General features: G+C 41.8%; 1 protein-coding gene across 1 annotated transcript in view; it reads left to right on the forward strand.

Moving 5' to 3' along the window:
- The window catches only part of LOC122101567 (24-hydroxycholesterol 7-alpha-hydroxylase), a 37136-nt gene that overhangs the window by 6653 nt on the left and 8357 nt on the right, over nt 1-22126 (forward strand). The window contains exons 5-8 of the mRNA XM_042671929.1: nt 4399-4489; nt 15524-15657; nt 17398-17493; nt 18302-18390. Of these exons, the coding sequence (XP_042527863.1) occupies nt 4399-4489; nt 15524-15657; nt 17398-17493; nt 18302-18390 (410 nt within the window). The remainder of the gene's footprint in view (nt 1-4398; nt 4490-15523; nt 15658-17397; nt 17494-18301; nt 18391-22126) is intronic.

Consider the following 22126-nt stretch of genomic DNA (forward strand, 5'->3'; position numbering starts at 1 on the left):
GTAGTGAGATAATAAACAAGGTTGCTCTGACCAGGTTCTGAAGAAGGCAGGACAGAACTGCCGTAAGTCCTCTGAAAGGTAGCCTGTGACAGGCTGAGGGCAAAGCCGGCCCTTTGCAGGGGGCTTAGGGGACCTGGGCACTGGGCACAGGTCAGTGTTGGTGAGGTCAGGTGAGTAAGGGTTGGCCTCAGCTTTTTTTTTTTTTTTGGTTGGTCATGGGGCTTGAACTCTGGGCCTGGGCGCTGACCCTCAGCTCTTCAGCTCAAGACTAGCGTTCTACCACTTGACCCACAGCGCCACTTCCAGTTTTCTGGTGGTTAATTGGAGATAAGATTCTCACGGACTTTCCTGGCTGGCTTTGAACCGTGATCCTCAGCTCTCAGCCTCCTGAGTAGCTAGGATTACAGGCATGAGCCATCACTGCCCTGCTGGCCTCGCTTTTTACTGGGAAAGAGAGCAAGCAAATGGATCCTTACAGACAGTATTAGGCTTAAATCTGGACCTCTGCAGCCATAGGCATAGAGTCTGATTGTAGTAGCTTGAACTCTGTGCATCTAGTGGTTAAAAAGAGAGGAAAGAGAAGAAGACAGAGACAGACAGACAGACATAGGTAACTCCTAATACATGGTACCCTTTTTTTTCCTAAAAACTTTATGTGATGGTTCTACAACACAAACCCAGCTGGTGACCATGGGCATGAGCCCCACCCCCTCCTCCCACCCCAGAACTCATCTTCCAGTGCTCCACCACCATTTCTTTCCCTGTGTTTTCTTGGTCCTGCAAGCTGGAATAGATTAATATTGGAACTTACAATATATGTAAAGTGAGCAGAGAAACTGATGTTTTTAATGATTTATTTTTGAGACAAGGTCTCCCTATATAGTCCAAATAGACCCTGAACCCATGATCCTCTTGTCTCAGCCTCCCTAGTAATATTGTTACAAATGTACAGGCTGCACGCTGTAAAATTGCTTTGTTTTTGTTTTGTTTTTAAAGCTATCATGAGGTAGATTAGAAGCGGGAGGTAAGAGCCATGCAATTTGTCCACCACTACCTGTCCAATCTATTCCGGCTTCCCGGAAGGAAGGTTCAGAGGAAGCAAGCTGCGCTTATGTCATCTGAAGTCCAAGGATAATCCTTGTGATCTACAAACAGGAAGACATTCAATCCATCTCCCATTAAATATTCCACTTCTCTTCCTGCAAATAGAAATAAGGAAGCTGTTTCCAGTATCACTCAATTTTCCATCATCTTTCTGAAGGCCTTAGCAACTAAAGGATTTCCAAGTCCTGAATTCCTAGCATCCTTTTACCCATTGTGAAATTTATTGGGCTGATGGCTGAGCTGGAAATTTGGGCTTCTTGGCTGCAAAGTTGTGCTTCTCGTGAGAATATATATTTTATCTGGGATTATCCAGTAAAAGCCGTGTAATTCCTTCTCCTGCTTTGTAGACCATGGTTACTCTGAATTTTTTCTAAATAATGGGTCTTAGAAACCGATTAAGCTACAGCAAAGCATTCAAGCAAACATCAAAACAACTCCCCAAACAACAACAAAACAGACGCTTTTTGTCAGAGCATTAATTTCCAACATCTCATTAAATAGGTCCCCTGGAAGAAAAGCACACAAAGCACCATTGAACCGACAAAGAGCAAGTCAGTTCTTTGCAATTTGTTCCTGGCACTGGTCTGAAAGGATGTTAATCATCCATCTCAGAAAGCGGTGTCTGACAATGAGTGGAGGTCCTGTCTTGCCAGCTCTTACTGGCACTGATGTGTGAGCTGAGTCCTCGGACAGACCAGCGAGCGAGATCCAAAGCCCGTCTCCAGCACTGGCAGACCGTGGGCTAGTCACTTAACCCCACCCAGTCTCAGTGTCCTCATGTGTAAAACGGGGCTCATGCTACTGCAGATGGATGTGAAGAATATACTGGGAGACATGGGGAATGCCTAACAGTACCTGGCACATCAGTGGTCCAGGAACGTTGGTTTTCAAATGATTACCCTGGCTCAATCGCTGATGACTTCCTACTTTTTTGTTTATTTGCTGGTCCTGGGGCTTGCACTCTGGGGGCTGGATGTCATCCTTGAGCAAATTTTGCTCAAGTCTAGCACTCTACCACTTAAGCCACAGCTCCATTTCCAGCTTTTTCTGTGGTTAACTGGAGATAAGAGTCACCCAGAGTTGTGCCCTGCATGGCTTCAAACTGTGATCCTCGCATCTCATTTTCCTGAGTAGCTTGGATTACAAGGCATGAGCCAGGCCCTGGCCCATGGTTGCTTTCAGCAGCTCATGGTTGCTTTCAGCAGCTCATTATGAGTAAATAGAAGCCAGGTGCCGGTGGGTCACCCAGCTACTCAGGAGACAAAGATCTCAGGATTTGCAGATCAAAGCCAGTCAGTACAGGGAAGTCCAGGAGACTCTTATCTCCAATTAACTACCCAAAATCCAGAACCAGAGCTGTGGCTCAAGTGGTAGAACACCAGCCTTGAGCACAAAATTCGGAGACCGCTCCAAGGCCCTGAGTTCAAGGACTAGCTCGCGCACACTCACGTGCGCGCACGCGCACACACACACACACACACACACACACACACACAAATAGTGAAAATAGACTGCCCAGGTTCCCACATGCTTGACTCTTCCAAGGTGTCCTGGAAGGCATTGTGCTCACTGTCCTGGCTTTTATGACAGCTCAGTTCTGCTAAGAGAACTGCTGAAGCCCACCAGAGGAGTCCCTGGGAGATATGCCCTGGGAGGGGCGCAGGTCACGTTAGCTCCCCTTGCCAACTTTGCAGTCAGCCTCAAAGCTCATGGGGCACAGATCACAGACAGGCTTGGGTCCTGCCCCCTCTCCTCTCGAAAAATACCAGTTAGTAATCACAGAAACAGTAAACACGATTACATAACTGCAAAGACTCCTCCTGCGTATTTAGTATTATATAACACATTTTATTCACTCGACTTTCTTCTATATACTTTTAATTTTCAAAAGGTACCTTTTGGAAGAGTGAAAAATACTGTTTTACAGGAAAAATCTGTTTTTTGTCTTTTTAAAAAAAGCATAGCCATTTGTAGTTCAACAAATCCTACGAATTTGCCATACATCAGCACTCAAATTGAGCGAATCTGTGTAAGTACAATTTGGCACAGGAAACTGAGTCCTCCTCTTGTGTAAATGAAGTCTGTCCCCTGTGGCTAGGATTTTCCCCAGCACAACTCTGCTCCTCTGAATAAGATGAACGGAGTATGGAGTGCAGGGAGTTAGTTAGCTGTGTGGATGGAAGGAGAAAAGGCCCTCCCTACCCCCCCCACCCCCCCTCCACCCCCTGCCGGGAGGGAGGACAGCAAGCATCGTCCTGTCTCTGGACGACGTCCCAGTAAGATGGCTTCTGGATAGCAGAGGCTTGGTTCTCCTGTTCATCTGTCTCTGTGAACATGACATTATCAATGTCACATCAGCTAGAGGAAAGCAATGACCAGGTTGCTTCTGGCCCACGTAAACCAATGTGCTCCAACAATTGATCTACCACTTTTGACCACAGAGGGGAGTGCTGGGATTGTTGTATTGTTGCTTTATAAAACAGAAAAATGAGGCAACATGATGAAGTTACATCCAGTGTTTTCGGAGTCATTTCAAGGCTGATTTCACAATGTATGTCTGTAATAGAAACGGAGAAGCAAACCACTGCTGCTTTTTAATGATCTTATATAGGTTGCATATACGTGTAATCTAAGAACAGAAGCAAAAAAAAAAATCTACTTGAGATGTATAGCTGTATACTTTTATCTTTCAATACCCTATTAAAGAAAGATAATAAAATAATATTGATAGAGAAAGAATATGAAAATGTAGTATAGTATTTAGGAATGAAATGTGTCTATTTTCAAGTAGAATTCTCTTCCACTTTATGAGATTTTAGGTATGGTTTTTCTGGATTTAAAATTACCATTTTAATGTGCAGAAAGTAAAATTTTCTGATGCATCTGTATTTTAAGAATTAATTTTTTAAAAATACATTAGCTTGAAATTAAAATTCCTGTCATAAAATTTTGCTTCTAAATATTGAATATGTGCCTGCTTACATAGTATTTTCCTTGCTTATTATTAGTATTTTATCTGGCTTATTAGTTTAAGAACAGCCCATTATTGTTACCTTAATGAAGTTATTTTAACCTATATAAAAAATATAGTAAGCCTATACTGACAGAATGAAACTATAAATTTAACTTCTTAGAGGTACGTAACACCTCTTTTCTTAAAATCTAGATGTTTCCCAAGGTGCTCCTTACTAACATACTTTAAAGATTAATGAAAACATTGTCCTTATTTTTTGTTTATGTCTCATACTAATTATGCGCTTGTCAGTAATTTTGTTGTATGCTTTTCTTTTTGAGATTGCATTTTGGACCCTCGCGTTTGTCCTGTCACATCCTGACATCCACAGGGCCATCAAGGAGGACATAGCGTCTGTGTTCGGCTCAGCAGGTAGTAAACAGAGTACATTTACATAATTGATGACATGTCTCATAATCCAGGCTGGCCATGAAGGCTTTTGAGTTTTGATCTGGACTATCTCAAAATGCCATGCTTCAGTCATGGTCCCAGGATGATAACGCTGGAGTTTCATGGAACCTTTAGGAGTTGGTGGAGGGCCTCGGGTTGTTGGGGTGTGTGTCCTTGGGGGAGCTAGGAACCTGCCTGCTGCAGCTGAGGCAAGCAGTTCGATCTGCCAGCTCTTCCCGGCCGATGCTATGGGCCACACCCATTAGAGGCCCAAAGCAGTGGATCTGCCCAGGCTGGGCCTGAACCTCCAAAACTCTGAATCAAAATAGTCCTTTCCTCTTTATATGTGAATTACGTGGGTGTTTTATTATAGTGAGGGAAAGTTGATTAATATAACTGCAAACATAAATACCTGTCTTTGACAGAAACTCAACATCAGTCATTCAAATGGCAATGTAATTTGTTGTGTGTTTCAGGATATAAAATGATTAGATAGAATCCTAATTATAGTCAAGCACCTCTGAGGCTGTTGAGTTCTTATTGTCTAACTTACACATATATAGGAATGTGTGTGTGTGTGCATGTGTGTATATGTACACACACACACACACACACATATATACATAAAGTGTTTTTCCCTAATATATTGGCCCTCTTACATCAGTGGACCAGCAAGTACACAGTTTTGGAATTGGGAGATTCGGATGTAAGTAATGTGGTGCACATTTGTATCACAACAGTATTGTGGGTTTGGAAGTCAGGCAAGGTTTATCATCAAAGATATATGACAAAAAAACATTTCCCTTACTGTGGTTGAAGACTTAGGGGTTTAGAAGCTACAGATAAGCTAGGTTCTGGTGGTTCAAGACTATAATCCTAGCTACTCAGAAGGATGAGATTTGAGGATTATATCAGCCCAGGCAGAAAAGTCTCTGTTACTCTTATCCAGCAAAAAGACAAAGGTGGGAGTATGGCTCAAGTGGTAGGGAACTAGCCTTGAGTGAAAAAGCCAAGCAGGAGTGTGAAGTCCTGACATCAAGCTCCAGTACCCACACAATAAATAAAATGTACCTAAAAAATAGCGCATAGTTGGGTCCCTCTCTGTAGATGAATCAGGGCAAGGATTTGAAAGTAGCCAGGAGCTAAAGAAGCAAGTATGTATACCAAGAGCTGGTGGAGGTCAAAACCAGCAGACATGATCCCAGAATTCTCTAACATCACTGTCACCAGCGCTATTCATGTTGAAAGGATTTGTCCCTTTTTCCAGAGCAAGATGTGAGCATATTTTTAACAAACAGGTGTCAGGCTGTGAGAGGATATCTAAAGAGGAGAACACGCCACGGCCTCTGCCCCGCTGAGGCCTTTTTCTTCGCTCTTGACCTTCACACACACTGTCCTTCCTTTTTCTTTCCTTTTTTCTTTAGGTCCGAGACCAGGACTCGAACTTGGTACCTGGTGAATTTTGGTCATTGGCTCATGCTCTACCAACCGAGCCATGCCTCCAACCCCAATCCCTTCCTGTTTTCACGGTCTCCTTGTTTCCTGTTTCCAGACTTCCCTTTTCCCCTGACTGTCTGCTCTTGCAGGTGAAGTCCGCTGGACGTGTATCTCCTCTGACGCCAGGGCAGATGTGACTTTGCTCCTTCTCCCTGTCAGCTCGCCCTCACGGCGGCACGTGGCCTTCCTTCCTCACGGCTCCGCGCACGCCAGGAGCCGGCCTTGTCACCTCTGCCTCTTCTGGGCCTTCCTATCACGCGCCAGTCTGGCTTCTCTACGTTTTTATGTAGACACTGTTCTTTTCTCGGAGTGTTTCATTGAGAGTTATGCAAGCATTGGATCATCTTTTCTATTTTTGTTCCTATTTTGAAAATGCTGAAGTAGAAAGTCTTAGTCTGGTCAACTCTCTGGAGACCACAAGACAAAACATTCAGAATCAATAAATACACTGGCCTGTGACATTGGGGGACTTCTAGATCAAGATTTGTTTTACATTTCATTTGCCCACTGTTGTCTTGTTTATATATTATAAATTATATGATGTCCTTTATTCTTTTGGAAAAAAATGTGTTATTAATTCAGAAGAAGGTTCCGTTTTATCTTCTGGTGAATGGAGAAATTGAAAACCTCTCTTTTAATATAGGAGAGTAATAATTGTGAAAATAACATGAGATTATTTTTCTCAAAAGAGGATCTTACAGGATTGACAGTGACACTGGACTTCCTTTGAAATGACAGAATGGAATTGTGGGTACATTTTATGGCACCTGTAGGGGTGGTGGAAGGAGGGAGGGACTGCCAGGCTTTCTGTTCATCTTCTCACTTGTGTGTTGTAACAGCCTCTTATAAACCAGGTTGCAGTCTCTGCTATCTATCAATCCCTCCTTATCACTGTCTCTTTCATACTTTCTCTGTTGTGAATGTCAGTCCAAAGCAATGGAGCAAGCCCACTTCTAAAAGGTTATTGCTTAGAATTCTTCAATAGGAATGTATATCTTTTGATAATAAAAAAGTTATCCTAAGTCCCTTAGATGCTCAAAAGTCCTATCTGTCTCCAGAAAAGTTGTAAGAACTAGAGTTGGAAGCTCAGAAATGACCACAGAGCTTGGACAACACTGGCGTCCGGCTGGGGGGGTGGGGGGTGCCTGCAGCAGCTGGGCTCTCCCTGTGGTCCCTAGGCCTCCGTGTCCATCTCTGAAGTTCATGGACCATCTCTCAATTGTTATTCACCAAAAGTATTTTTAACCACTTCCTAGGACTTTCTTTTCACTTTATACTTCTCCATTTTATTCATTTAACTGGTATTTTTCTTGTATCAATGTAGTAGTTTGGGGCAGAACCTATATTGAGGAAACAGTATCATGTTATTAAACGCTCTTTAAAAAAGAAACAAACTAAGCTGGACACCACTGGCTCACTCCTGTAATCCTACCTACTAAGGCTGAGATCTGAGGATCACAGTTCAAAGCCAGCCTAAGCAGGAAAATCTGTGTGTCTCTTAGCTCCAATTAATCAGCAGAAATCTGGAAGTGGAGTTGTGGTTCAAGTGGTAGAGCTCCAGCTTTGAGCAAAAGAAGCTCAGGGACAGTGCCTACTAGGCCCTCAATTCAAGCCTCAGGACTGGTACCAAAAAATAAAAATAAAATAAAACACCTAATTAAAAAAAAAAAAAAAGTCACATTCCTGGGTGGGAACTTTTATTATTGGGAAAATGCCAACTCCTTTAAAGTTACTATACATTTAAGTAATTATGATAAAAAAATTCTAATGAGGCTTTTTTACATAAATTACCAAAATGACGTGCTTTCTTGTAGAAGAATAATTATGGTTTAAAAAAATATAAAAACATAAATTAGTAAGATTAGATATTACTGAAAAACAACTATGACAAAAGAATACAGAGGGGGCGGGAAGGTGGCTCAGTGGTAGAGCGCTTGCCTTGCATGCCTGAGGCCCTGGGTTCGATTCCTCAGCACCACATAAGCAGAAAAAAGCTGGAAGTGGCTCAAGTGGTAGATTGCTAGCCTTGAGCTGAAGAGCTGAGGGACAGCGCCCAGGCCCAGAGTTCAAGCCCCATGACTGACCAAAAAATATATATATATATAGAGAGAGAGAGAGAGAGAGTAGGACTGGGAAATACAGTACCACCATTTTGTTTATTGCCACCAGAAAACCACATTTATAATGTTTACTTTCAAAAATAAAAACAATGGGGAAATTTCTATCCAGCTTTCACATTCTTGAAATACATCCCAATTTACCTGTATTTGCAATAAGTTAATAATATTGTAGGAACCAACAGTAAGTAGAAAGAATCTATACAAGAACATTTATAAGGAAGAGCAATCAATTAATGCTTAACTTCCCTGTACCAGCTACTGCTTCATAGTCTTTCATCTACTCTCATTCTCCCCTTCTTGATTTTTTTTTGGTCTGTTGGGGGCGGGGGGCTTCAACTCTGGGCCTGGGCGCTGTCCCTCTGTTCTTTAGCTCAAGGCTAGCATTCTATCACTTGAACCACAGCGCCACTTCCGGCCTTTTCTGTTTATGTGGTACCGAGGAATTGAACCCAGGGCCTCATGCATGCAAGGCGAGCACTCTACTACTGAGCCACCTTCCCAACTTCTTCCTTCTTGAATTTTTTATTTTCCATAAGCTCGACCTGGATACTAATAAGCTGCATCAGTGCTTTACAAGAAAAGAAAAAGCTGAAATAATAGGGAAGCAATATGGAATCCTGACGTTTCATCAAGTTTTGGAAAGGTTTCGAGTCTCAACACGGAAAGCATATACTTTGCCTCCAATGCTAGCTAGCACAAGCCTTGTTTTCAAGAAGGCTGGAAACATACTACAGTTTTCATTTTATCCTCATCTCTGGAGCTTCCCTGAGAGGCCCTTCCTCCACTGATCTTTCCCTCACATTTGAGAAGACTCAGAATGAGGCAACAAGCTAGATCTCATCTCCAGGAATCCGCTTGAATCTTCCTTTAATGCATGGATTCATTTTAGTATTAAAATCTGTTTGGTTTCTAGCTAGTTTAAATGTCCAGGACTGTTTTTATTCTGTGTCTTAAGTGACAAAAATCAAGACTTTACTCCTTACTAGGTGAAGAAGGATGTAGAGGTTTGCTGATGTCCCAGGTCTGTGGTTTCTGCTACTGGAGGAAGGACCAGCCCAAAGCATCAGCTGCCACACAAGGGAAATCCTGCGTGTTCATTTTGTTGAACAATTAATTCCCTCACGATTTGCCCTCTGCTTAAGCAGCTTCACTCTGTGACCTTGTTTACTCACTAATTATTTTGGCATTTCTTCTCTCGCTCTCCTTGCCAGTCTCCGCATCTCAAGGTGTGATAAGCCCCTGCTATCAGATGTCAGTCCTCAGAAGTTGGGGGGAATGCAGGACGTGTGAGGAGAGAGAAGGTCCCCAGGGTCGTCATCCAAAGTTAAAATGGGTTTGAAAGTCTGAAAGACCAGTTTCACTGCATTTCTTTTCAAAGTTAAGTCAACCGTGTAAAGAGTTTTATCACTCTACCCCTGAAGGAGACACGTGGACAAACCTTCATTTCGACCTGTAACCAGACCATTCTCAAGTCACTATGTCAGCACTGCTTGACAGACAAAACTCGCTGAAGATGGAAGGATTTCCAGGGAATGTTTATTCACTATCTTCCCTGTGAGATGTGTTCACCTTTCTTAATGAATATATGTTTCTTATGAGAAGCAAACAGTCATTTAGAAAAAAGGATCTGGGGATATTTTTGCAACAAAGTCAGATACATGATATAAAAAGTGGACTTCTTGAACATTTCATATGTTGAAATCATTAAAGTTCCTCAGATGAAAAGAGGGCTGTAAGAGCCACCCTGTTCCCTTTTATTTATTACTTAATTTTAGCTTTGTCTCTTCTCTCATTTTTTTAGGGGATTACCTTGAGGGATTGATAAGCAATAAGCTATAAATCTAAACCTCTTCTAGCTCTTACTCTCTGACAGCAGTCTGTTTCTACTTTAAGGTGTTTGTATGGAAGTTACAGACATACACTATTTTTCAAAGCTGTTGTATGCTTTCTAGAAATGAGAATTCAGCATAAATAGTAACTTTTTATTACTTGCCTGCACTTTGTAAAGAAATGGTTATTACAACATTCAGGAAGTAGACTTCTGGACCATCCCTGGAAGGAGTTGTTGCTGAAGGTTATAACCTCAGCGTGTTTGTTTTCCAAAGGTCATCTCATGTATTTTTATCCAGTTTGCTCTTCAAGGGCACTGTGACCTTTTGTATATACTTCAACTGTAAATATTTTAAACAAATCCTCCCTATGAATGTGGAAGAACAAGCTCTGTGGAGAAACGCTCACCTCCTGACAGAACAAACAGGAAGGAGGATCTGTGCTTCCAAAAGTAAAGAAAGAAGCAGTGGACTGTGCTTTTTAAACCTGAGAGAGATCGTACCAGTCGCTTGTCCCCATCTTTTCCCATCCCCCCTTCCCTTTCATTTCCAGGTAGCACAGGGCTTCCTGACTCTTGAAGACCAATTTGCAGTCACTTCCCAATTTATGCCCTTGAATTAATGTCTCCGAAGGTAGGGATGACTCCACAGATGCCTACTATTCCCCGATTTTTCTGCCAAAGCAAGGATGATTTCACAGGGGCAATAGATTTCTTTGACGGATTTATTAAGGTCATATATATGTGTGTGTCTGTGTGTATAAGAAAAAAGGGCTGGAAAGACTTAAAGAAGAAAGCAGATCAGACATTTCTCCAAGTAGGACTTCCTTTGGTGATTCCATTTGACTCATGTTTCTTAAGTCCACGGAATCATGTTTGTGTGATTAACTTCGGAAGTGGTTCTTTTCTTTTCTGCCTGAGACTCCTCCCCATACTTCAGGCTTACTTAAAACTCCAGCCACAGACAAGAGAACGAATTCACTGAAGTGTAAACCCTCTCCTCAGAAACTTAATTCATACTTACGTATATGTACGTGTGGTTTTGTGTCCAGGAACCTGTGAGGCAGTGACCGTGTTGTTCTTCCTTTCTCCCCTTGGGAGGAACAGTGTGGCGTCTTAGCCGGTGTGCAGTCTGTCAGCCTGCACCTGACACACAGGTGCAGGCGTGCTAGATGCACTGTCGCTTGGAAGCTTGTCTCCTTGGACACATTAACCTCTCAGAGACTGGATTAGCTACCAGGTATAAAGGAAAGGATGTACAAATCTGTGACATTAGATGAGGAGTCAATTAGTGGTACTCTGGTCCCACCTCCTACCGTATCCAAGTTTGGAGTAGTAGCATCTAATGTATCAAAATAGAGGAGGCACTGGTGGCTCATACTTGTGATCCTAGCTACTCAAGCTGAGATCTGAGGATTGTGGTTCAAAGCCAGCCTACGTAGGAAGGTCTGTGAGAACCTTCACTTTAATTAACTACCAAAAAAAAAAAAACACCTGGAAGTGGAGCTGTGGTTCAAGTGATAGAGTTCTAGTTTTGAGCAAAACTGGTCAGGAACTGTGCCCAAGCCCAGAGTTGTAGCCCCAGGACTGATACACAAACAAAGTGATATTGAGTGAATTCATGGCTGAAATAATAAAGCTTCAATATCTTCTTCATATGCTTCCTAAACATAATCTGTAGCTCCTGCCTTAAGCTATGTGTGTCATTATGACTGTGTAATCCCAACTATTTTTTGGTATTTCTGGATATAAGGATCATCCTTTGTTTACTTTGGTTTCAGATCTCCTAAGGTTTGGATTTATTGCATTTATGCCAAGTTAAACAGATGGTTTCTAAATTTTACCTCAGAACACCCATGGCTTCTTTCTGAGCCCGCGTTCTGTAGCTATCCTGGTCATGGGTAGGGTCTTGCCCTTCCGATGATTACCTTGGCATTCTTCCAATGCAGCCTTCTAAATTTAGATCACAGCTCTGCGAGAACAAACCACAGATGTGCAGCAAAATATGCGCAGTGTGGGGCTGGAGCCATTTCTCAGAGTTCTCATAAAAAGGCTTTATCCTAGAGGTGTTTGAAAACTTGGTATATTTCCCTTATTTTTCTTTGGTCCAAGTGTACTATTTTATTTTTCCCACATCCCACTGGGATTTGACAAATTAAAAATGTTTGATCGAAACACTTTATTTTCTAAGTTCATACTATGTCTCTCATACACGTGTAGGTCATAGTTTTAAATATTTTCAACTAAAAACAAGCTTTCGTTTCTGGCTTGTTTGATATAGTGCAAAGTGTTTGGTGCTTTACAATTGGTTTAACAAGAATACTTAATATTTACTATATAATCCTATTGATCCCAAGTAGAAAAGTACTTATTCTCTGTACCCTTTAGCTAAAATGAATGATGCTCTAATATAGGTTCTCTACATGGAGACAAAATAGAGAAAGTTGGGTGTTATTTTTGTTACTTTTTTTGTTTGTTTTTATGTTTTTTGAAAAGCAAGATTTATGATCTAGGTTAGCACTAACTTATTTGTGGCATCCATTTGTCAAGGGCTCTGGCCGGCTCTAGTCTGAGCCTCACGCCTGATTTCCAGAAGTCTTCAGTAAATATTCCTCTTTTCCCCCCCTCATTTTAATTTACTGTAGCTGTAGGAAAATAACGAGGCCTAGACTATGGCAGGTCACTGGTGAAGGAGGAATGGGAGGAATGGGGGACCAATTTTTTAAGTCCCTTCTAGCTGCAAAGTATTTTTCCCTTTTTTTCTTTCTTGTTCTATAGATGGATAGACAGAGATGGAGTCTCATAGACCTTTCCGTCTTGGTTGGCTTCAGACTCCAATGTGCTGGACCTCAGCCTTTTGAGTAGCTAGGATTACAGGAATGAGCCACTGGTGCCTTGCTTACTTAGCATATAGAAAAGGTAAAATGACAGGTTTAGTTTGTTCAGTTATGAAAAATGGCTGCTCTGGCCAAATAGTTTTAGCTATCTAGAGCTATCTAATTTGTTTTCAGTTCAAATAAACACATTCATATGTGTGGATCTCCATTTTGAATTCTAATTTGTCAGAGATGTGGACAAATATGGAAACAGATATGTGGTTGGTGAGCAAGACTAGTAGATAAGTAGACCAAATAAGACATGTCTGCTTTCTGCATTCAGTATTTCGTTCTTGTGCTTGGTTGTTTTTTTGTTTTTGTTTTTGATTTGGCTTTCAAGAGCTTCTCCCTTAGGTACCATGTGTTATCTAATTGCTCTTTAATGTGGTACCCAAGAGATGTCTTACCTCTGGGGAAAATGCAGCAGATTAAAACCAGGATGGCTGAGAAGCAAAATCTGCTGTTATAAAGGGAAGGAACGGAGTATTGGCTAAGGGACGTAGGGGAGGAGAAGAAAAGCAGACTGCAGCATTTTCTTAGCTCTCTTTTGGAAAAAAAAAAGAATTCACATTGGGAAACTGATTTTCTTCACTTATGTGCATCTCTGTGCATGCTTAGTGTGTGAATATAACTTGAAGATCATTATAGTGCTTGTATTATAAACAAAGATTTTTTTCCCTTGAGAAGTAGTCTATAGTTTTCTTGTAAAATAACCACATTATACAGAGTGGCTATGAGAAGCATGCTTGACTTGATTATATGACACAAGCAGTGAAAATCACTCAGAATGTAAAGCTCTTATAAAATGCAAATACTGTAAATACAGTCTGATTTTTGAGCAGTGGAAGGCACAGAGGAACAAACCCAGCAGTTCATCCTTCTTATGCCTCCGGATAATGGGTAAACTTGATGTGTTGTACAAGGCAAGATAGTAAACATGTTAGACTATGCAATGCACGTTCTCAGCAATTTCACTGTGCCATTGTAACGCAAAAACAGACACATAAAAATAACAAAAAGAAATGCTCTTATTGGAAAGCAAATATTTACAAGTACACTGTGACTTAATTTAGCAGGTTGGGTATACTTTGCCAATCCATGCCCGTATCTACCGTCTAATACTAGGTGAACAATACATGGAGGCTCCAATCAGATGCAAATAGGACATTTGTGGCTATACACCTAATGTAATTTAGCTCCTTTCTGAAATCTTGGCAATTAAAAAAATTTCAAAACAAAACAAACCTAGGTGAGGTGGCATGTGTCTATAATCCCAACACTCAAAAGGCAGAGACTGAAGGATTGTGTTTCAGGCAACTATTCTACATAGTGACACTGCCTCAAAAAACCAACTGTTCTCCCCCCCCCCCCCCCCCCCAGCCTACAGATATCAAAGAAAACCCATACAGGAATAAGAATGGAAAATATAGTATATCATCATGTATCTTTTCACACTTTTTCCTGTTGTGTTCTTTTTTTTTTATTGTGAAAATACTGTACAGAGGGGTTACAATTACATGGGCAAGATAATGAGTACATTTCTTATCAAGCATTGTAGCTTCCTCCTTTGTTTCCCCTTCCCATCCCTTCCCATCCTCCTCCCGCCCTCCCAACCCTCCTCCCCCCCCCCCCCCCGCAAAGTTGTAAAGTTCATTTTCCACATAACAACTTGTACATCTCATTGTTGCAATGGGTCCACCTGTATCCCTATTTAAACAATTTGTTTTTTCCCTTCCCCTCCACAAATTATACCAACATCAAATACAGTGAAAGCAGGGGTTATACTGTGGGGGAGGGACATACAAAGCAACAAAGAAATCATCTTATAAATGTGTTAGAAACAATCCCATGAAAGAAAAAAAACATTTGAATACATATCTTAGAGTTCATTTCCCTAACATCAACTTATCTGACCTTTTCTGCTTGACTCAGACATATACTAATTTTTGCAAATAAGGGAAACCATGGGACCTATGTTTCTTTGGACCTGGCTTACTTCACATAATATAATTTTTTCCAAGTCTTTCCATTTCCTAACAAATGGGACAGGGTCATTCTTTCTGATGGAGGCATAGAATTCCATTGTGTATATATACCATATTTTCTTGATCCATTCATCTACTGAGGGGCACCTGGGTTGGTTCCATATCTTAGCTATGGTAAATAATGCTGTAATAAACATAGTCGTGCTGGTAGCTTTAGTGTGGTCTTGTTTGTGAGCATTTGGGTAAATGCCCAAAACTGGGATTGCTGGGTGATAGGGGAGCTCTATGTGGAGTCTTTTGAGGAACCTCCACACTGCTTTCCAAAGTGGTTGAACAAGTTTACACTCCCACCAACAATGAAGTAAGGTTCCCTTCTGTCCACATCCCCTCCAGCATCTGTTGTTATTAGAGTTCTTGATTATAGCCATTCTAACTGGGTACCTGTTGTGTTCTTGATGCCAGATTTTTGTTGCTTTTATTGTTGCTGTTTGGTAGAATGAGATTAGGGGAATTACACACCTTCTTCACAGGGACTGCCTTGGCCATCTGATAGTTAGGGATGTCACAGGAAAGAAGCAAGTGGAGGCTAGAGCAGCGTAGTCCTGTCCACCATTGGAACGTTTAACTCTGTCAGTGAGCACCCAGGGAAACCACTTGCTGACCTCTTTAGTCCATGTTTTCTTTATTCATTAAAATGGTTCTCTTTACAGGTAAAGATAAGATGAAAGTCACAGAGGATGAATTAAAGAGACTCCCTCTCATTAAGTGGTGTGTCTTGGAAGCCATTCGTTTAAGAGCCCCTGGTGTCCTTGCTAGAAAAGTAGTGAAGCCGGTTAACATTATGGTAAATTCTTGATTTCATTTTCAAGGAATCAGCTTCTTCCTGTTATCCCACCTGCTTGGGCAGAGATTGGGAAAATGTATGGTTCAAAGAATATGCTTTGAGATTTTTCTAATTTGGTGGGGGGGGGGGGAGGGGAATCAGGGGGAGTAAACTTCATTATTATTATTATTATTATCTTTAAATAATGGTACAAAGGACATTTAACAAAGCAGTTTGAGAACACAAGATATCCTGATCAATGTCATTCCCCATCCCACCCCCTCCCTCTCTCTCATTAATTTTGTAGGCTGTACATTGGGACTCTGGCCTGCATTTTCCTCCTCTTCTCCTCTTCATTCCTCCTGTCCCTTTCCCCTTGAGCTCACCTCACCCCTTTTGAATACCCACTTCCTAAAAAAAATACTCTGTCTTTTAAACTGTTTTTAAACAACCTAGACCAAGTTGGCTTGTGGTCAAGAGCTAGGAGGAGAAGTCATATACTCTGGGCCTCCTCCTACAGATGTTTTGCCTTAGGCTTTTTCTGTTCCCACATTCCTTGGCACCTTCCTGAGTTGCAACAAGGAGCCCTGACATCCATGAGAAGCCCAGCTCCACAGGAGCAGGTGAAGCTCTCTTGCCTCATAGCGCCCGTGAGACATAGGCTGACCACAGTCAAGTCTTTACAGTTTTACCATGCAGAGCGGCCGGAGCTTCCCTGTGCTAGTGATCCGTGTTTCTGGTGCAGCCAGTGTTTGGTCTCCCTCTTGATCCCACTTTTCATTCGTTATATAAATAAAGTCAGGCCTGTTTAGACTGTGCCTGGCGAGGGCTTGCCTGCTCTGAGCGTTTCTTTGATTGGACGGCCCTTTCTGCTGTTCACAGGTCTGCAGCAGGGGACTTCCCTGTTGTCGTCCCCCTGTTGGTTCTGTCCCTGAGGCTCCTGCTTGGAGCAGCTTTTTCCCTGATAGTCTGGGGGGATGTGGGCTGCAGCAGGCCAAAGCCTTTAAGTCATGATCACAGATCACCAGCAACTGAAGTGGAGCTGAGGGAGAGCTTCCCAGAGTTGTCTTCCATCTCTACCCTCACACATATATCAGAGATCTCTGTGGTGACTTTAGAGGTAACCAGCCCTCACAGAGCCACAATGGACAGGACTTGGATCCCACCAGTCTCTTTCTCCATCGGAGAGTGCCTGGGGAGACCTCACTCTTCCTAGTATGGGAGCTGATGCTCTCTGGCTCTCCTGGGAAGGATGGTGTCAGGCCTGCTGCTAGTCACTGAGACCCCCAAGCTCAAACCCAAACAAATGAACATATAGCATTGGCTTCTCCCCACCTCTCAACTTCCTAACTGGTTGTCTTTAAGGTCTTCCTGCTTCAATATTCCTGCTCCCTCGATACTGTTATGGGGTCCCCGGGGACACAACACCACTGTCCTCTTCCTCAGTGCCCCTGCCCCTGCCTTGGACCTAGAGATTCCCGCTCTGTGAGGTAGTAGAGATCCATCATGGCTTCTGTCCAGAACGCTTGCTGAAAACCCCAACACCTAGCATCAGAGCTGCATCAGAAAAGATGTCACTAGTTCTGGAAATTTTCACACTTATCTAATATTCCCCTCTCTTGCCAGGCAGGCATGAGCAGGTAACTAAAAATCAGGAGGATAAACCAGTCATTGCTCCAGTTGGCAATAGAAATGATTTGTCAAAGGAAACTTTTCCCAAGATTTCAAACCAATGACTCGGAACTGGTTTTTCTATTATAGAATTTCACCATCCCTCCTGGGGACCTCTTGATGGTGTCTCCGTTTTGGCTACATAGAAATCCAAAGTATTTCCCTGAACCCGAGCTGTTCAAACCCGTAAGTGATCTTCTTCAATGCACATAATTGTTTCTTTTGATTTTTTTCCAGGAGTCTGAATTAGTGAATTAACTAGGACTATCTCACTAAGGACCCATATTAATCAGGTAACTTTGAACAAAGTTGGCTGCAGTGTGCAGCTTAGATTTCCAAGACAAACAGCACAGCCTTCATACATCAGGTAGAACATAGCCCTAATTTGGAAGAAAGTTCTGGTTTAATTTCAGGGAAGGCATGGTTTTTATAGGAGACTTATTTTGTATTCCTCTGGCAATTTCTGTTTCTGTTTTCCTCCAAGGTGAATACAAAAAAAAAAGTAAACTGATGACTTGCAATTTCATTTTATTAGGAATTTGGCCTTAAAGTTGGGTTGAAAAGAATCATTAGAGTTAACTTTGTTCATTCTCTGTCTTTGAATAAAACAATCACCACTGGCATCTGGATGTACTCACTTTAAAACCTACCCTTTCTCAAATAGGCTCCGCTGTCTATGTCTTACTATTAAGTTTATTACCAAGAGTAATTTTATGATGGAGCCTGAGACCTTATTATAAATATGCTTCCTCTCCATAGGTTAATTCTGTGGTTGATTTACCTTACCGTTTACATTTACCACTTAGCAAAATTATCTTTATGCATTTTTATTTATAAATTCATGTTCCCAAACTATAATTGTGCCTGATATTAATAACAGGTTGGAAAAAAATTATCAACAACCTTGCAACTTTATATGCAAGGATTAGCTAGAAATAAAGTAAAGCTCATTTCTAAAAGGCTGATTAGGGGAAAAAATGTTTTCTTCCCACAGGAACGTTGGAGAAAGGCAAATTTAGAGAAGCATGCTTTCTTGGACGGGTTCATTGGATTTGGAGGCGGGAAGTTCCAGTGTCCTGGAAGGTCAGAAAGATGGGACCACACTCCCCCAGATCGGGCAGAGAGATGGTATCTCACAGAGGAAGGCAAGGCTTAGCCTGCCTTTTCCCTGCTGTTAAACTACAGGGGTGTGTGGGGAGAGCAGAGTTCATGTGATAATCAGTTGTGTTGGGGGCACTTTGTGAGAAGAGACCTCATCCAAGGAAATACTGAGCCTGTAGATGCTGGAGAAAATCAGGCCTTCTGTAGTTTAAATACTCAGTTACCAAAAATGGGTCATTAGACATGGTTTGGTTGCTACTTACTTTTTTTTTTTTTTTTTTTTGGATCAGTCGTGGGGCTTGAACTTGGGGCCTGGGCACTGTCCCTGAGCTCTTATGCTCAAGGCTAGCACCCTACCATTTTGAGTCACAGTGCCATTTCTGTTTTCTAGTGGTTAATTGGAGATAGGAGTCTCATGGACTTTCCTGCCTGGATTGGCTTGGAACCATGAGCTTCAGATCTCAGCCTCCTGGGGAGCTAGGATTATAGGCATGAGCCACAGCTCCAGGCAATTACTTGCTTTTTAAAAGCAAAGGTCAATTCATGTTTTTCAATTACAGAGTTAGCGTAGACGGCTGCTGGGGTTATAGTGGGCATGTCTGACTTGACCATAGCTACACCTCACTCTCAGGCTCTTTATACCTGCTCGGTTAAATCAATCTGGCAGCCAGGAGCCTCTTCAGAGTGATGTCCTGTTCAAGGGCAGAGGTCTATTACTCAATGGAAGCTTTGTTCATGTTGTTTCTCAAGCAGAGAAAAGAATTTGAGCATGTCCTTGGTGCCAGGCCCTCTACCAGTATCAGAAGGAGCACATGGGAGAAGGGATGTGGTCCCCACTTCCTAGAGTTTACAATCTTCACTAAACAAATCTCATTTCTTCTTTGAAAAGATCCCATTGGAGCAGGTTGATGCCTATTACAACAGAATCTCATTCAGCAAATGAGACTGGTTGAAATGATCAATGAAATGATTTATAAAACCTTAAAAATTCTGGTACAGTCCTAACTACTCCAGAAGCTGAGTTCTGAGGATCACAGTTCAGAGGAGCTCAGGTGATGGCCATGCACAGGTTTATAGTTCAAGGCCAACCTGGGAAGAAAAGTCCATTTTGAACTAAACAGCAAAACAAGGGCAGATTGGAGTTGTGGCTCAAGTAGGCCAAAAGAGCTGAGCAGTGCAAAGGCCTTCAGTTGAGTCACCAGTGTCCTCTCTCTCTCTCTCTCTCTCTCTCTCTCACACACACACACACACACATACACACAAATTTCCTTATACTTCACAAATGATAATTTCTTAATTTAAAAAGTGAATCATATTCATCTTTAGAATAGTAATCTCAGTTCATGTTTACTATTGTGACTGCAGGCACACATTCTATTCCTCCTTTTCGTATATTAGGGTATTGGTATGCCAACATTTTAACTAATATTGGCACTGTGACCTAATCAATAGTTATGTTGTTGTTTTTTTATAGAAATTCTATTCTCAGGGTTATATCCTGGGAACTCCACAGGCTTAGGACAGGAGTAATTCATATCATCAGTTCTTGTAAGATGTCAACTTAGAGGGAGCAAAGAGGACAGAGAATCCAAACATAACTAGAAGGAACTCAGGGACCAAGCACTGCACCGAGAGCTTGGAGTAGAAAAAGTGTAGCTGGTCAGGCCGATCCTCAGTGACTTCATGGGGAAAATGGACGTTAAGCTTAAAAACCATGTAGTAAAGAGAATGCACCAATGGTCATCAACCACAGAATATGTGGCTTAGGGACTTGTGGTTTTACTGAGGCCCAGGGCAGATTGCAGATAGACTGAAAAGGGGCATTCGCTCAGTTGAGACGGCACTTTAATACCAGTTTATCATTTGTGCACAGATCGCAAGATCTTAATAATACAGTATTAAATGGTTTAGAGCAGAATCGATTGTTGTAGAAGGCCATTCTAGTTGTAAAGTTATGTTAAAAGACATGAGAGACATAAGATACTAAAAATCAGGATCAATTAAGGAAAAAGATTGGAGGTAAACTGTAGCTTTGAATCCAAGTGGCTGAAGATGGTGGAAACAGATGAATCAGCAGCAGGAGAGAGTTTGACATTGGGATACTATATTTCCGGTTACGAACTCTGAGGCTGAAGTATGTTAAAACGTAGATCACAAACCCCAAATCTTTGGGACACATGTGAGGGCTGAATATATCTGACTTATGTAGAATGCCTCATTACCTCAAGTTTCCCATTTCATTTCTGTTTCAATCCATTCTTAATTTCTCTGTCACCTATTTTAAACAGACAACTCATACAACATTTTCTTTGTTCAAGAGAGCTAAAATGAACACTGGAGAAGTGCATGAGTTCATTTGGACCACATATTCCAAGATAGATCTTTCCACTAAGAAAGTTAATCCCACAAATCCTAATATAAACACCAGAAAATTACACCCATTTCTAATTGGTGTAGCAAGAGCCAACTTATTTTCTCATGTACCAAAAACTCAATGAGTCAGACGAAGTTGTTTGTAATATAGCCCAGACTCAGACTTGATCAAGGAACACGCAATCGTATGGCCTTGCAGCTGTCACCCCTGGAATTGAGGCAGGCCACGGGGCTTGTGTAAGAGACACTTAGAGAAGGAAACCGGCTCTGCTGGTTTAGCAGAGTCTATACTGTGTACTGCCATTGGCTGCCAACTAAAATCAGAATGGAAGAACTGTACTTCCTTTTCCTAACAGAGGGGTCGCTAAAAGAGGTTTGTAGGAGGAGCCTTTGTGAGGCCCTGCCCTGTTTCCAGTAAGTCTATGGCTGTAGACATCTAGGGCTTTACTGGAAAACAACCAGGAGAAAGCAGCATGAATTATTGGACTTCTTCATAACGGTTCAGAATGGACAGTCTCATCTTCAACTATGATGCCGAAATAGAGGAGAACAAATAGGAGGTTTCCAGTTAAAGAATATCTGAGAACCAATGACGGGGCACAAAAGGGTGTGTTTCCTGGAGCCCATCTCCCTAGAGTGGCCTCAAAGCCCACAGCTGGGTTTATGTCGGATCCCTGTAAGGGAGTGCTTACTTTGCTATGTGCTTGTGGAGTTGATGTGGGCTGAATTCCAGTGTGAAATAATAGCCCCGATCTTCAGCAAGATTTACTGACTTATAAAGGAAAATAATGCTTGGATAAGAAGACAGTATGGTAAAAGTAAGGTTGTAACATTGGAGAAGTAAAAGTGAATCAAGGTTCCTTGAGAATAGAAACTGTGTGTGTGTGTGTGTGTGTGTGTGTGTGTGTGTGTGTGTGCGCGTGCGCGCGCGCACACTCGTGATATCGCCTAGGGCATCGCTTGGCTACAAAGTCATAGACTATATCAATTTATTAACAAAATTGCACAATGGTTAGAAAATTAATTAAAAAGAATGACTACAACTATTAAATTAATAGTGTATTCTGTTTTTCTGTAAGTCATTTTGTTCTATATTTGCTTGTTTCAGCAAGCAAATATTCTTGAGGACCAAGTATATACGATATGTTTACTCTTTGATTTAATAACTGTGTTGAATGTAAGCAACATGTCAAGGTAGAGTTCTAGGAGTGGTATTACAAAGTAAATCAGATTAACCCCCTTCCCTGAGGGAGGTCATATTGGAACTTTGTTAAAATGGGGGAAGAGTCAAAGGCACAAAGCAAACTTTAATAGCTTGGATTGTGGTTGGAGAGATCAGACAAAG

The sequence above is a fragment of the Dipodomys spectabilis genome, unplaced genomic scaffold, assembly GCF_019054845.1.
Source record: "Dipodomys spectabilis isolate Male_0828 unplaced genomic scaffold, ASM1905484v1 ptg000669l, whole genome shotgun sequence".
NCBI lineage: Eukaryota > Metazoa > Chordata > Mammalia > Rodentia > Heteromyidae > Dipodomys > Dipodomys spectabilis.